The 15,155-nt window shown below is 51.9% G+C and overlaps 4 protein-coding genes across 4 annotated transcripts; all 4 read right to left on the bottom strand.

Annotated features, from left to right (window-relative positions):
- Positions 1-599: 599 nt before the first annotated feature.
- Positions 600-2,168, bottom strand: adB (adenylosuccinate synthase ADE12; the record flags this gene model as incomplete). Its single annotated transcript, XM_057264563.1, has 4 exons — positions 600-1,310; positions 1,445-1,896; positions 1,971-2,039; positions 2,129-2,168. 4 exons carry the CDS (start codon positions 2,166-2,168, stop codon positions 600-602), a joined length of 1,272 nt encoding a protein of 423 aa, XP_057122283.1.
- A 711-nt stretch (positions 2,169-2,879) lies between these two features.
- On the bottom strand, positions 2,880-5,964 carry N7481_005343 (uncharacterized protein; the record flags this gene model as incomplete). The annotated part of the gene is made up of 3 exons (XM_057264562.1): positions 2,880-3,833; positions 3,868-5,807; positions 5,868-5,964. 3 exons carry the CDS (start codon positions 5,962-5,964, stop codon positions 2,880-2,882), a joined length of 2,991 nt encoding a protein of 996 aa, XP_057122282.1.
- A 1,258-nt stretch (positions 5,965-7,222) lies between these two features.
- On the bottom strand, positions 7,223-10,464 carry N7481_005342 (Zn(II)2Cys6 transcription factor; the record flags this gene model as incomplete). The annotated part of the gene is made up of 2 exons (XM_057264561.1): positions 7,223-8,193; positions 8,256-10,464. 2 exons carry the CDS (start codon positions 10,462-10,464, stop codon positions 7,223-7,225), a joined length of 3,180 nt encoding a protein of 1,059 aa, XP_057122281.1.
- Positions 10,465-12,244: 1,780 nt separating this feature from the next.
- N7481_005341 (MFS transporter) lies at positions 12,245-14,291 on the bottom strand (the record flags this gene model as incomplete). The annotated part of the gene is made up of 4 exons (XM_057264560.1): positions 12,245-13,046; positions 13,171-13,763; positions 13,819-14,057; positions 14,195-14,291. The coding sequence occupies 4 exons, from the start codon at positions 14,289-14,291 to the stop codon at positions 12,245-12,247; spliced, it is 1,731 nt and encodes a 576-aa protein (XP_057122280.1).
- Between the last annotated feature and the right edge of the window lie 864 nt (positions 14,292-15,155).

Genomic DNA, 15,155 nt, shown 5'->3' with positions numbered 1-15,155 from the left:
TCTTGATTCCTCCACTTCCACTTCTCACCTCATGTGTTATATTGCTTCAAGTTCATTGTGAACGATATGTAATTTCAAAAATTGTACTATACACAGGATACCATCTAGCAAATCATTCCTCTTACTATTTAGAATTCAATCTACATCCATTACAGCATAATAAAATCCTCACTCTTAACCTTGGAAAGAACTTGAACTTGATCAATTAATAATGGTTTGTACTATATATGTAGTAATCACTGTTTAAGTATACCTATTTTACAACCTTGGAACTAAATAACTCCACCTACCTCATGTCGAACAGCCTTGTCCAAGAGAACGACAACCAACTTGAAGGAAATGTCTAGCATGTATGTCCATTGGGGAATAAGTAACACCGGAAGCAGGATGTTAAGATGGAAACCGTGTATAATTCAATAACATATCCCAATATTTTGCAGTAACCAGGTACCCGAGACTGGAAAAACAGAGAAATCTACCCAAAAAGGAAGACACTTACAATATATCAACCTCGGAAAGGGGGATGGGATGGAGGGACGAGGGGATAGAGAGGGAAGGGAAGGGATATAACACCTATTCACGCAGTTTCTTCATTCAATCTACTCGCGGGCAATCATGTGCTCACGAGCGGGACCGGTACCGATCCACTTGACGGGGACATTGCCGATCTCACGCTCGATGAACTCAATGTAGGCCTGCGCATTGGGCGGCAAGTCCTCGTAGCGGGTGACACCCATGGTGTTGGATTTCCAGCCAGGGAGGGTAGCGTACTCGACCTGAATCTTGTCGACGACGTTGGGGTCGGCGGGGAAAGTGAAGGTAGTGCGGGTGCCGTCGGGCAGGATGTAAGCGACACCAACCTTGATCTCGTCAAAGTCATCCAGGACATCGAGCTTGGTGAGGTTGAGCGCGGTATAGTGGTTGATGGCGTGGGAGTAGCGGGCGAGAACAAGGTCGAGCCAGCCACAGCGACGACGACGACCGGTCGTCACGCCGAACTCGCGACCAACCTTCTGCAGCTTGTCACCGTCCTCGTTCAGCTGTTCGCTGGGGAACGGTCCGGATCCGACGCGGGTGGTGTAGGCCTTCAAGACACCGATAACGTTCTTGATGCTGCTCGGGTTGAGGGCAAGTGCTTGCACGGCACCGCCCAGGCCGGTGGAAGAGGAGGTGACGAAGGGGTATGTGCCGTGGTCGAGGTCCAGCATGAGGGCGTTGGCGCCTTCGACGAGGGTGTTGGCGGAGTCCTTGTGCTTGTGCAGGAACTCGAGTTGGTCGACGATGTAGGGCTGAAGCTTGGTGCGGTATTCCTGTAAAATATACTTCATTAGAGAGCCGATTCTAACCTGCATGCACCCCAGACCAAATCCGATTAACCCCAGGCCGGGGTATTTCCCTTCCCCCCCCACAAAGTCTCAGATTCTCATTCTCCCCACGAACATACCTTGAAACGGGCAATTTCCTCCTCGACATCGTAAGAGATATCGCCGAAGCGAGCGCGGTACGAAGTGTCAAGTGTGCGCAATTTCCGCTCGAAGGTCACCTCATCCAGAATCTCACCGATGCGCACACCACGGCGTGCAGCCTTGTCACTGTAGCAAGGACCGATACCCTTACCGGTGGTGCCAACCTTACGGCCACCGAGACCAGCCTCTTCCAGACCATCGACAACAGAGTGGAGATCGAAGCAGACGTGCGCGCGGTCAGAGATGAAGATGCGCTTGCTAGCGGAGGTCAGACCCTTGGCCTCGATGTGAGCGAGTTCCTTGAAGAAGCTGGGGACGTGGACGACAGTGCCGGCGCCGATCAGGTTGATACATGAAGGGGAGACCAGGCCTGAGGGCAGAATGTGGAAGTCGTAGGTGACGTTGTCGTGGACGATAGTGTGACCGGCATCTGGGAAGAGGAAATTTAATTGAGCATTCGTTCAAGTTCCCATTTGGACCAGGGCCATGTGGGTTGGAACGTACTGTGACCACCAGCAGCACGACAGCAGAGAGTCGCCTGCTGCGACAGCATATCGGTGATCTTGCCCTTCCCTATAAGAATCGACAATCCGGCGTCAGCATCTCGTCTTGACTCAATTCTCTTTCCCTTTTGCCCTCTGCGGGCGACTCCGCGGACTCACCCTCATCACCCCATTGACTTCCTAAAACAATAGAGACCATGGTTGCGGTTGTGTATGTGCCGATTCCAAATGCGTGCCAATCACGATGCTTGGATATGCGTGGATTGGAGATCAATTGCAATCAATTGTGTTAGTGGCGGGGAATTGGAAAAGAAGAGAAGTACGTCCGGCTTCGGGATGGCGGGGCAAAGTATTCTGGCGCGGGTCAGTGGTTCAAACTTCTCTCGGTGTACAATTGGGGTCACCCATTTGGGATAAGGAGAGATGTAGTAGCCGGGGGTTGATATTTTCATACCGGATAGTAACTTCAAAAGGTTCAAAAGTAACACCCTATAGAAAAAAGGGCAGCCCCGATAGATTTACATACTCGAGGCCCCGCGGTGACTCCAAACGTGACTCATGATCGTATTTTTTCCCGCACAGTTTTGGTATTTTACGGTATTTCCAGTACATGAAGTATACCTGCCTCAGGCCTCGATATCAAGTACGAGGAAGCGATATGGAGGAACTAGATTCAACTAGATTCTGGGGCAAGATATCAAAACAGTACTAGTACAATCTCAATGTATGCATGCAACCTCAGGGCATGCAAAATTAATGGGCCCGAGGCTAATATCTATCAAATGCAAATCATATCCAGGGTATTCACCAAAAAAGACACCAAAGCCTAGCCTAACATGCAATAAAGAACAACGGCGAGAAACGCTCAACACACCTCATCTCATTCATCATAGAACTTCAAGGCATTCATTCAAATCACTTTTCCTCCTCTGCGGATCCACTCCCGAAGTCGTCCCAGATCAACGATACACTCGCGGTGCAACTCACAAGCCACATCCCAGTGCTTCCGTACCTGGACATCCTCTTCAATGCCTCGCAGGTACGCACTGTACCCACCGGTTCGACGATCAGGAACCAAATCATCAATATCCGCCTCATCAACTTCCGCATGACCCTGGCTCTTTTCCGGGGTTGCATCTCCGTCCGCACCATTCATTCGTAGACGTGCTGTGTCGCCCACAGCACTTATCCAGCCCGGAGCGAGGCCTGTTTCGATGGCATCCTGCCGGGTATTGAAATGCAGCAGCATGCGTCGATTGAAAATATTCCAGTCGTGCATATAGCTGCCCATAGTGGACACGTAATAATTCCATTTATCGCGAGAGAGCATGAGGGTTTGCGAACCCGGTTGAAGGACGAGATCAGGTGCACGGGGTCGCTTGGGCGGGTTGGGCAGCTCGAGCTTCCGTGGTTGGATTTCTTCTTTCGTGGTTGCCTGCTGTCTTGCCTTCGACTCGAATGGTAAGGTCGCGAAGACGTCTTCCAGGTTTTCGATACCACCGCTGTTAGTGCTGGTAAATGGTGCCGTGTTGCGAAGATTATCCAGATTAAACAGAGGCGTGCGAGTCTCTGCCTTGGATGCGCCATTTACTGTATGATGCATTGCGGTTTGCTTCGATGCGCCTGAATCACTTCCTGCAGCGTTTCCATTTAGATCCGGATAGCTTGTGTTTGCCGACCCACTAGCAGAACCATGCCCTGAGGCGGATGATGCAGTTGGATGAACCGCGGGGATTTCATCATCAAGATCCATGGCCTCAGGCTCGACCTCGGCCTCAATAGGCGGGGTCGGTGTTGACTCCAAGGGAGTATCGCCATTGGTTGTTCCTTTGTTTTCTTCGGCCTCGGTCGTCACTTTTGCCGGCTGGGGGGGTGCTTTTTTTGTTGCCTGATCTGGCCGGCTTCTTGGGGCTCCGTGAAGGTGGGGTGTTTGCTTGTCGGGGTTTGTGAGTATCCGATGGATTCCAGGGAATATTTCGTAGCTGTTCGCTCCACTGCTCAGCTGAAAACTTCGCTTGTGCAAATGGTGTTGGCGCCTGTTGCGGCTGTGCCTGTGGTTGAGGTCCAGTTCCTGTCGTTGGTGCAAATGAGTCAAGACCAGGCCGGCCAGTCTCTCTCCTCGATGACCCCGAGCCAGTGGAATTTGTTGCCCTGCCCTGGCTTTGCGAGACAGGCGAGGTACGCAATGGATTTACTTGTGGGGGTTGCGTCAGGTCATCTATTGACATGTTTGCAAATTTTGGATGCGAATAGTTTTCTGCTTTCCGCGGCTGAAAGTCACGGTATAACTTTGCTGTCTTCTCCCTGTCCGCACTGCCCTTGGATGATGAGCGAAATGCGTCTTTGCTCGTGGCGTGGGCACCGAGAAAATCGAACTTGTTAATATGTTCTCTCCAGTCCTCTTCAGAAAACTTCTTGTGTAAGTTACTGGGACTGTCTCGCCCGAACATTGGTTGGGAGGTTGGCTTGCTTTGAGCTGAATCAGGGCTGTACATATAGAAAAATGATGAGTTTGACTTCCTTGAAGGGTGGGGACGAAGAGCGTCATACCGTGAAGCAGGGTTGCTGAATGGTCCTTGCTGGCCCTTGGGGAAAGCTGCACTGTCGGAATTATGGCCTTGATTACGGTTTAAGTCAGCATTTCCATCCTGGGATCCTGAGTTTCTTCGGTATTTCCAGAATCCTTCCGGAGACGGCGACAGCCTGGAGTGTTTTTGGCCTTGTCGGGCACGAGGGTCCTCACCAGTGCTGGAGCTCGAATCATTGCCGTAGAGATCAGGAAACTTCTGACGGTGGCGCATTCGACTCTTGGGTACGGCCTTCGGTTTAGGCTGAGGTTCGGGAATATCCTCTTCGTCATCGTCTAGGTCGCTAGAGGTTTCTGAGACTGAATATTCCCGATTGCGTCCGCTCTTCGGACTGACACTACGGTGACGTCCGTGTTGGCTAGGAGTCGGACTGGGTGGATTTGTGCGTGCACTGGAGGTTCGGTAGCCTCCAGATGGAGTGCGTACAGTGGACGAACGTCCAAGCCCGGAGCTTGTAAAGAATGTCTTCTCGCCACCTGCCGTCGCATAGCGGCTACTGGCACGTTCGTACTCGGGATGGAACTGTGGTAGATCGGGAACCACTGGTTTCTTTGCCGTGGGCGCTCGTGGAGGAGAATCGAAATACATGCTGCTTGGCCGGCTGGAGCTGGTATACGCCGAGGTATTTCGGGCCATGGGTTCGTCATCTCCTGAGGCCCCAGGGGCATATCCGTTCCTCTTCTTGGGTGAATGAGGGGTTGAGGAAGGATTCTGCGTTCGGTAACTTTCTTGGAAGCGCTCGTAGGCGGATTGAGGTCGTGGTTTTCCAAAGGGTTGATTCTGCTGTCTTGGTGTTCCTCCGGCGGTTGAACCTCCCGTATTTGGGTCAAATCCTCGCCAGCCGGCGGCGCCCCTCATTCCTGAGAACCCTTTAAACGCATCTGCTCTTGTTTGACCCTCATCCCGTGGCTTGTGCCATGACGTTGGCCCCGCACGGGCATGTGCTTCGTACCGCTTGGCGCCTGAGGACGGTCCATTTGACGTGGGTTGCGGTTTCGTAAAAGGTGGCGGATTATATTGGGGTCGTGGAGGAGTAGGTCTGAAGGCAGTTGGCTGTGGCTGTGCTCTCCGCGAGGTATTTGTCTTTGGAGGCCCGGATACCTTGCCGTAACCAGCGCGCAATCGATCTGTATCGTACTTGAGGCGTTGCTGGGGGTCACTCAGAAGATCGTGGGCGGTTTTGATGGCCTGGAACTTGGCATTAAACTCTGCCTCCTTCCCGGGATTCTTGTCAGGGTGGTATTTGAGCGCTACATGATGTGTTAGCACAAATCCAGATGTGTTGTCTTGAAAGTCCATTGTTTACCCACCTAGCTTTCTGAACTGCTTTTTGATATCCTCTCCTTCCGCGCTGGGGGCGAGCCCCAGGTCTGCATAATAGTCCCTTCGCACGTCGGCTTTGGCCATGTTGTTACCGGTTTAATGCGGCGATACTAGAGTTCCGAGCCGTATCCAAGGGTCATCATAAGCGGTCGTGTACAAAGTCGGTGCTCACGCGCATGTCCGGGAGAGAGAGAGAAAAGTCGAGGTTGGCGAACTCGGTCGATGCGCGTTACTTTTGGGCGCAAGCCAAAGCGAATGTATCGAGGCGAAACGAATGAGAGTAGTCCTAAGACGGACTAGCGAAAGAACTTGACGTTCTAGAAAACCGACGAATGAATGGATTAAGTGTGAATTCGGTGGGAGTCGGTTGCCTGCAGGGCCCGCTCCGACAGGGCTGAGCGAACCTGGAGCACGAACTAGCGGAGGCGGGGGATTCGGTGCTTGCGATCGCGGCGAATGGGCATGGTACGCGTCGTGAAGGTTGACTCGACACAGGGAGAGAAGTTTCTCGAGGGGTGTGGAGGGGGGAGGGAAGGGCAGGAAAGTTCGAGGGCGGGCAGAATCGCAGATCGGGGAGATCGTGAGATGGGCTAGGCAGTCGGAGTACTGTGAGCACAGGGCACTGGGCACCTGATGAGGTCGAAGTCAGGCTGTTGGGTCCAAGCGCACGGGGCCAAGGTAGCCAACGAGATGCGACAAATAAAGTGTCAGTGCCAGTGCCTCAGCCTCTGGATGTGTTGGCTGATTAAGTGAGGAAAGGAGGAAAAAAGCGGCTGTGTTTGTTTTGGCGCGGGTTGCTGCCCGATTCGACTTGGCCGGCCTGGACTTTCCAGTGCATTCTCCTTACAGAGGAGCCTTAGATAGTGTCATTACTGCGGTATACTATGTCCAGGATGTCTCATCTCTGTATGTTTATGTTTATATTTATATTTATATTTAAAGATATAGATAGTATATAAGAAATATATGGTATCTCAAAACTCAAGACACATTGCAAAATCCAAAATAGAGATCAAAAATCAATATCAAAAAAAAAAGAAAAGAAGACAAGAACAAATCCAAAACAGCCATAACCCCGGACTCGCGAAACCGGTCCTTTTCCTGTTAATCCTCTCTGACAATGCAATCCCTAATAAAGCAAGTAGCGGTGGTAGAGGTGAGGTTGAGGTTGGGATAGTAAATGGCAAGAACCAGCAAAATCGTGTGGAGGGAGGGGGCGTGAAGGAGAGACAAGGGATGATACAAAAAAGAGATACATGCAACATAAAAGGATTAAAGGAAAGTAAAGAAGAGGAGGATTGGGGGAGGAGAGCAAGAAGAGTAAAGAGGAGAGATAAACACCTTACGCATCCCCACCGGATGCGCCAGGTCCAGAGCCCCCGAAGAAATACCCTTCTAGAAGATCATAGTTGGGATTTTCACTCCAATCATGTTGGAAATCCATAGCCATGCCAAAGCCCAGATCAATGCCCACGTTCTGTCCTAAGTTGGGACCGATAGGAGGCATATTGGCGAGATGATAGTCTGCATTCGCATCTGTCTCCATATTCGATGGATGATCGGGATCTCCAGAGCTAAAGTCCAAGAAATCGAGACTGATTCCAGGTTGATTATCCGGGTGGTCGGTAGGTGGAACGCCATGAGGGCCATTGGCAGAATGGGCGGCAACACTGCCAGGAGAACCGCTCTGCGGTGGCGAGTTACCATAGTAGAACTGAGGGTGAGGGGCCTGGGGAGAAGTGGAGTTTTCATATTTCATATAGTACTCCATCGAGGGAGTGCGCTGGGCGAACGGACGACCTGTGTGATCTGTGGGTGCGAAGCCCGGAGGTAGAGTCTCTGGGGCATCTGGTCGGACAGCATAGGGAGGTCCCCCGGGCCTATTCTCGATCCTTGATCGGTCCGCCAGAGGCGGGTTGTCGCTGAATAGGTCTGCCAGGTTCATATCGAACTTGGGAACTGGCCGCGACGAGCGACTCTGGGTTTGTCGGCGAGCCTGACCTTGGCCCGGTTGTTGTCGTTGACCCATTTGCTGGCGTGTGCGGCCATGATACAATGAGCTGCTTGCGTGAGACGATGTCTGCACACGGGACATGTCAACTTGAGACCCGAAGCCGGTCGTAGAGAGACACATCTGGACTGTGGCCTTGCTCATCCGCTCGAAAGCATCACGGCAATTCTCAGCAGGTGGACATTTATGCATCAAATCACCCAGAACGGATGTTGCCGCAAGGACAGTAAAATCGACTTCATCGAGAGTGAGTCGGCTTCGAACAAGAGGCGAATGCCAGATAGCATATAAGAAGGAGATTCCTAGAACGGCAAGGTCAGTACTCAATCAAGTCGGTGTAGTAGAGCAAGCAGTGGGTTCTTACCAGCCATGAAAATATGGTGAGTAGCAAGATACGTATAATTCACCAAACGCACACGGTGAAGCTGACGATAGATTCGAATCACTTTCTGACCAGCTTCGGCAACATTCAGGTAGACATGGTCTTCTTCATCACCCTCGTCCGGATTTGAGAAGGATGGACTGGAGACATCGTCGGCCGGAGTCAATTCGCTAGCCAACTCAGCGGGTACCGTCAAGCTCTGCTGATAGAGCAGAATTATGCCTTGCCAATAGTTCAACTCCAAAAGTTCGATAGAGAATCGAACGCCAGTGTCCGCGCGAGTTGGGGCTGTCTCGTGCCATTCCACCAAGCGACGGTGTACATCATGTCGCCACGAGCGGAATGAATCAAATCCTTGGAGGAACGGTGAGGTAAGTTCAGCGTGGGGCAAGATAACCATGCTATCTGGCGCACGTCTTCGCACAGCACGGGCTTGCTGGTATTGAAGGACATCGTGAATTTCGGATTGAAGAAGACGAAGCTTGAAGTAATGGAAAGCCACATGCTTATAAGTCGGGGCTCCCTCGGGTGGTGACAACAGACCAGACTTGGTGATAAACTTGTCATCCATCATGGATGGGAACTCGGTGCTGATGGCTTGATCGCTAATACCGAATGGCCGTCCGACGCAAGTAGCAACGAGACGGTCAAAGCTGTATACACACCACCAAAGGCGACGTCGCAGGTCACGAACCCATTCGCGTCGGCCACGCTCACGCGCATCGATGCGGGGTTGAATAGGGTTACCATCCTTGGATCCGGTATCAAGACCAACCCCATCTTCATAGTGGAGGCCCAAATCAACTGCTAGGCGCATAGCGACACCCACAATATACCACAGACCCGGTGCAACAGGCCGGAGCAGAGCAAAGCTGGCCAACAAAAGCACTGCTTGGAGTTCTTCTAACCCACCGAAGCCCTCACTGGATGAGGATCCCAGGAAAGATTCCAAATGCACTATCGCCGAGGCATGGTACTCTTCTGGCTGGTATTGGTGACTAGACAGCCTTGGTCGCTTGGTTGTGGACGAGGCTCGGTCACGGCCAGCGCGGCTCTCCTCATCTGAACTTTGGGGCTTGTCGTCGAAGATGATCCCAGCGCCAATAGCAAACACAATGTTGAGGATATAAAGAGCGCGTGGGGATCGATTTTTCTCTTCCAGCTGATATGTTCGATCTAAAAGTTCCATAAATTCCGGGCGGTGGAGAATGGGCATTTGGGGGTTGGCGTGTTCGAAATAAAGATCGATGAGTCGCTCAGCTAGCTCGCGGTCGGGGAAGGCTGCACGCTTCATCATCGGCTTCGTCTGGAGACCGAAGAAAGAATCTCGCATGGTGCCTCCTCCAGGTCCACCGGCGGCTGTTTGGGGGAGACGGTCACTTGTCCGGATCGGAGCACGCTCGGGTATGTTGCCTGGCAGTGAACTTCTCACTGCAGCAAAGACAACTCGAGCAAATGATATACCGGATGTGGAGCCAAGATACCGAGGATCAGATGTGCCTTGCACTGAAACCATGCCGATGTTTGATACCAAGTTGTGCAAGCGCCAATTGTCCTCATTGGCGGGATCGCGAGCACCTTCTGCAGTCTGTTCCACATCCGCTCTTTGCTCGGACCGGTCATTCTCCTCCTTTAATGCTGGATTCTTCCATTGTGTCTTGTCGGAGATATCAATGGCGTTTCCGTCAAGAGTAGATGAGGGTTGCGCAATTTCGGGTTCTGTTTCCGTTTTGACTGCCTCCTCTTCGTCAAAAGCAACAGCCTTTTTAAACTCTATCTGATGCTCCGCCAGCTGCTTCTCTAAATAGGCGACTCGGGTTTCTAGGAAATACACGTAACTGCGTGGTATCTCTCGCTTGGTGATAGGGTCATATCCGACACAGCGGACACCCGCCTTTTCACAGGATTGGCATCGTGGGAGGCGCTGATCACAGCGGTTCTTGCGTAGTCGACAGCGATTACAGGCAGACACGTTTCGAAAGGAGGACGAGGATGCACTCGAGGCAACGGTGGCAGTTGAATGCGCCGGCGATGTGGAAGGCCCGGCAGCCGAGGCGGAGGGGTTGGGGCCATCGCGCAAGGTATGCGACACCGCGGGGTCGGGTTGAGTGGGCGATGTGTCGTTGGAGGGGTGTGGTCTCTTCTTCCCCGAAGCAGAGAGGGGGGATGGCGGGGAGGGAAGGTTAGGCATTTTGGGGGGGCGAGTGGTGAGGGCGACAGACTTGCGATCATCTCTTGGAGGTGGAGTTCTGCGGAGATAGCGGTCGGGAACAGCGGTAGGACACCCCGGGCCGAATCAGCGTTCATGATAAACCGGTGAGGTGTAGCAAAGTTGTCTCGATGCAGGGACACGGTTCTTGCGATCCAGAATGAGAGAAAAGGAGGCGGCCCGCACTTCTCAACGTGGTTGCGGCGAACAAGCTCTCTCCGCGGCGCAGGTAGTACGCAACGGAGGGTGAATATCCTCCGACAAGTGGTTTAACTAGGAAAGTCGGTAGTTGGGTGGCGGATCTCTGAGGGGCGCGATTCAGTCGCGACAACATAGAACAAATTGACCAGCGTCCTAGAAGGACTGCGAGGACGACACGGTAGCTGCGTAGCGATGAAGGAGAGAGAGTAGCATCCGATAGGGTTCTGGTGGAGCGTTTCGGGTCAGCTGTGGGTGGCCCATCCAGACTCTCCGGATATTAAGTTTCCCGAGGGCATGGAGAAATCCATCGGCATCTCGGTACCCCAGGTTTCTCCTTGCTGCCCGAAGGATTAGTAGGTCCCTAGGTAGGGGAGGGGGAAGGTCACAGCGATCATTTAGTGCCTAGTCAGCATTGATCTTTGGCCGACAATTGGCCCTGTCCGAAGACTGACCACAGCCATTGCCGTGCGACGCAGTAACTAGTCGGCGGCGGAGTCGAGGTGTCAAGTGGATCTCCCCCCGGGATATATGTCTTGTCATTGGTGGAGCCGCGGAGAACTTGACTGACAGTTGGTCTCGAGGAGTTCCGCTGTGCAGATGGGACGAGGGTGGGAAAGGTCACGGTGTGAGGTGAGGCGAGGCGAGAAGAGGAGAGGAAGGGGAAGGTTGGAAATTTCTCAGCCCGAGACAATGGTGCGGTGACGACTAGTACTATTTATGATGTGCACTGGCATGGCCTGATTGCCGTTCTGCACGGAAGGTGGTATAATACTACGATGTATGAGTGGATATGCTTGGCTTGCAGTACTGCTAAAGACTTACACTGGAGTGCTTGCTACTAGTAACCATTTAGGCGCCCGTGTGGGGGCCTCTATACCATGAAGAGGAAAAGAAGACTGTGAGTGAACAGGTCCGAGTGCCAGTGGTTAGGTGGTCGGTTGTTAAATTGATCAAGTCTGTGACTGTGGAATCTATCTTGAAAGATTCAGTGGTGCTTGGATAGGGCAACCAGATAATGTGAAAAAAAACCAACAACAAAAAGAGCAATGAACAACATAATGCAAAAAACGAAAACACAGGTAGCCTCCCAGATGCATGAGTATCATCATAATATATCCCGTTTCAATGCTCCAAGGTTAAAGAAAATGACAATGACAAAACATAACACAATATAGATGAAGAGAAGAATGAGATCCGAATTCGAAGCTTTTTTTTCGCAGATGCATCCCTTCTATGATAGTTGCGCCGTGTCCTGCTCTCAAAATGAGAGAAAAGCAGAGAAAAAAAGAGAAAAAAAAGAGAAATAGAAATAGAAAATCATGAGGTCGAGGGGAATCAGGTATCATGGCTGGAGATGGAGAGAGGAAGAAAGAAAGTGCCCATGAGATAGGGCAACATGCAGCAGCGCTGGCAATCGTAGAGTCTTTCCAGAAGACCGGTATATGAATTGAAAAAAGGAACGGGTAAAGAAGGAGAAGAACAAGAAAGGTAATGAGCAAGGCAGATAGCCCATTATCTGTTTTCTTTCGATGTCGGAAAGAGCATAATCAGACGGTTTAGATTAAGTGCGAGGAACTGACGTCATATCCTCATCGGAAGTAGGCATGGTCAAATTCAGATTTGAAACGTCGTAGTCGTGGTCAATGCTGGAACGTAGAGAAAGCAGTCGCTGCTCCTCTTCCGAGATCGTGGAGATAGAAGTGCGCGGGGTGAAAGGCTCCGAGAGAGCTTCTCGCTTCATCTGCGCCTCACTCACTTCAGGCTGGTCCTTGAACCGCTCAGGCTCTGAGGACTCCTCCATCCAAAAGCTCTGGAAGGCACCAATCAAGCAGACGAGACCGCAGGCCCACCATGCCAGCACGGAGTGCCCGCTCTCAAGCCCCTTGGAGTGCAGAAGACCGGTTATTGTCGGACCAAAGGCACGACTGAGACTAGCAGTGGAAGCAGCAGCACCATTGATAGATCCCAGGACCTTCGACGTGGGGGCGGCATTAGCAAGGATGATGTTGATGGCGGGGAAGGCGATGACATGGAAGGTGATCTTGCTGATCAGGGCGACGTAGACGGCTGGCATCTGCAATTTAGCCGGCAGGAGAATAAGATAGGGTACGGCCAAATAGAGCGGCGGCCAGACAAGCAGCACGAAACGGAACGTGCGCACAGTGCCAAAGTGCTTGACAACGAATGGAAACAGCCATAGTTGGGCAATCATGGAGTAGACACCCTGCACGGCTAACATCAGACCAATGGTCTTCGTGGGAAGCCCGAGACCACCAGTGAACTCAAAGGGCAAAACAACGCGGTCGTCGGATTTGGGTGTGCTCAGGAAGACTGGCATCAGCTGATCGAAGGAGACGCTGTGGCTGTAGAAAAGAAACAAGGTTGTCAGCATCATGGAAATCGGGCGGGACAAAATACAACCCTTCGCCAAGCCTACACAGCCAGGAAAGAGGAAGAGGGTGGGTGGAGGGGTACGGGCCAACTCACTATGCCAGAATGCCGTAAGCAGCGATGGTGATGATGACTTGTCGGGTGAACGCCTTGGGAGCGGCGGATTTCTGACCCTCGAGGTCACACTCGGAGGTTGTTGAGGCGTCCTTCACAGGGCGCAGGCAAGGCGATGATTCGGCACTCTCGTACTCGGGTGGCATATCCCCGTAGACGAAGTACTTGGTCTCTTCGACCACGTCGGAATCCTCGGGGAGTTGCACGCGCGAGCCCCAGCATTGGTTGACGAGCCAGTGGCCTAACTCCACGCCAGGGTCACGACGGTGCTTCTTCTCCGGGTGGGTCTCTTCCAGAAACAGGGTACCGACAACGATGCCGCAGATCAGGACGATAATGCAAACCAGATTGGGCAGCAGGAATGGAAATCGGTCAAAGAAGGTCTCTCGCGCAAAGAGCCACGGATAGTTCTCGCAAGGTTGGGCCAGGGCACCGCCCATAGCCGGCCCAACGATCGAACCGATACACCAGACAAAGGGCATGATAGAATAGGCTCGAGGCTGATGCTCCTTGACCGTGACGATCTCCGCCACAGTTGTCTGAAGTACACCAATATTGCCGTTCAGCAGACCCCCCTAGAGCGCGCGCAATCATCGCCGTCGCCAGGTTGGGCGCAAATCCAAAGGCTACCATGCTGATGGCCGTTCCCACCAACCCCATGATGAGCACAGGCTTCCGGCCGATGCGGTCGCTCATCCGGCCCCAGAACATGCCAGCGGAGAATTCGGCGAAGGTGAAAGAAGAGGTGATCATTCCGGCGTAGAGTGCAATCTTCTGGTCGTTGTCCGTCACATGGAATGATTCCACCATGTGATACACATATGGGAAAATGGACATGAAAGCAATGGGTTCACAAATTCGGACCAGTGCTACATCTTGTCAGCCCCTGTTCTCATACTATCGACAGGATGGCAATTGTCGAGTAGCCATCATGCTGCTCAACATTGTCCCATATTCACGGGACAGCCACATAGTTCGCAATGCAAGCAAAAGTACTGTCACTTACCTAAGACGAATAATTGTTGAATGGGAAATTTGGACCAATCTTCACTGGATCCATGGCGTTGTCGCCGGCCCTGTAGACAAGCTGGCCGTTGAAACATTGTGATCACAAGTGAGAAAAATAATCACGACAATAGGGGGTTTGAAAAAAAAAAAAAAAGAAGAGGAAAAGAGAGCTGTCAGAAGCTGTGTTCCCAGAAAAAGTAAAGAGGCGTAGTAAGGACCCCACTTCACTCCGGAATACGTAGTTGACAATCCCAAAAAAAAGGGCAGGAGAAAAAAGTACCAAATAGGTCCTTTTGATTTTTGATCCTGTCCCCTTAAGATTACCCCAGGTTAATGCGTCAGGGTCGGAAGGGAGAGAATGCAATTGGTGTGAAAGGCTGAACGTCGGATCGGAGCAAGGAGCGTGGACTGATTTGTTTTTAGGGCTTCAGCATTGCTCCCCCTGCGGTTGGAAATTCTATCGCAAGTCCGATAAGGTAGGGTGGGAGATCCTCAAGTCGCAGAAGATCGCAGAAGACTATGAGACAAACTGCAAGGGAGTGGAAAAGCTCCGGAAGTCTTTTTTTCCCCTTCAGTAGGAAGTGCGAGTGAGGAAAGATTTAACGCTCACGAACGAAGGCAAGAATTCCGGGAAGTCGTTATGCCCCAGAACTTGAATATCGTAGGATCGACAGATAGCGGAAATCAAAAGATTGGTAGAAGGGGGAGAGAGAGTTAAGTCGAAGCGGATGGGAAAGGGCGGTAGGAAGAATGAGGAAGGGATCTATAAAGAATCTTGAGGAAGGGGGTGTGTATGAAGAGGAAACTTGAAAGGGTCTGAGATTTCCAAAAGGTTGAGAGAGGGTGTGATGAGCAAAGGGGATTCATTGCATGAGGACGAGGGGAAAGGGGAGTTATTATATTAATCCGCGGGTGTCGACAGTGGATAGCTCCATCTATAGACAGCCGATGTGATCAGG

This window comes from Penicillium waksmanii, assembly GCF_028829765.1.
Source record: "Penicillium waksmanii strain IBT 27052 chromosome Unknown utg000005l:1.0-5232799.0:1.0-5237142.0, whole genome shotgun sequence".
In the NCBI taxonomy this organism is placed as follows: domain Eukaryota; kingdom Fungi; phylum Ascomycota; class Eurotiomycetes; order Eurotiales; family Aspergillaceae; genus Penicillium; species Penicillium waksmanii.
This window is presented reverse-complemented; position numbering and strand designations above follow the sequence as displayed.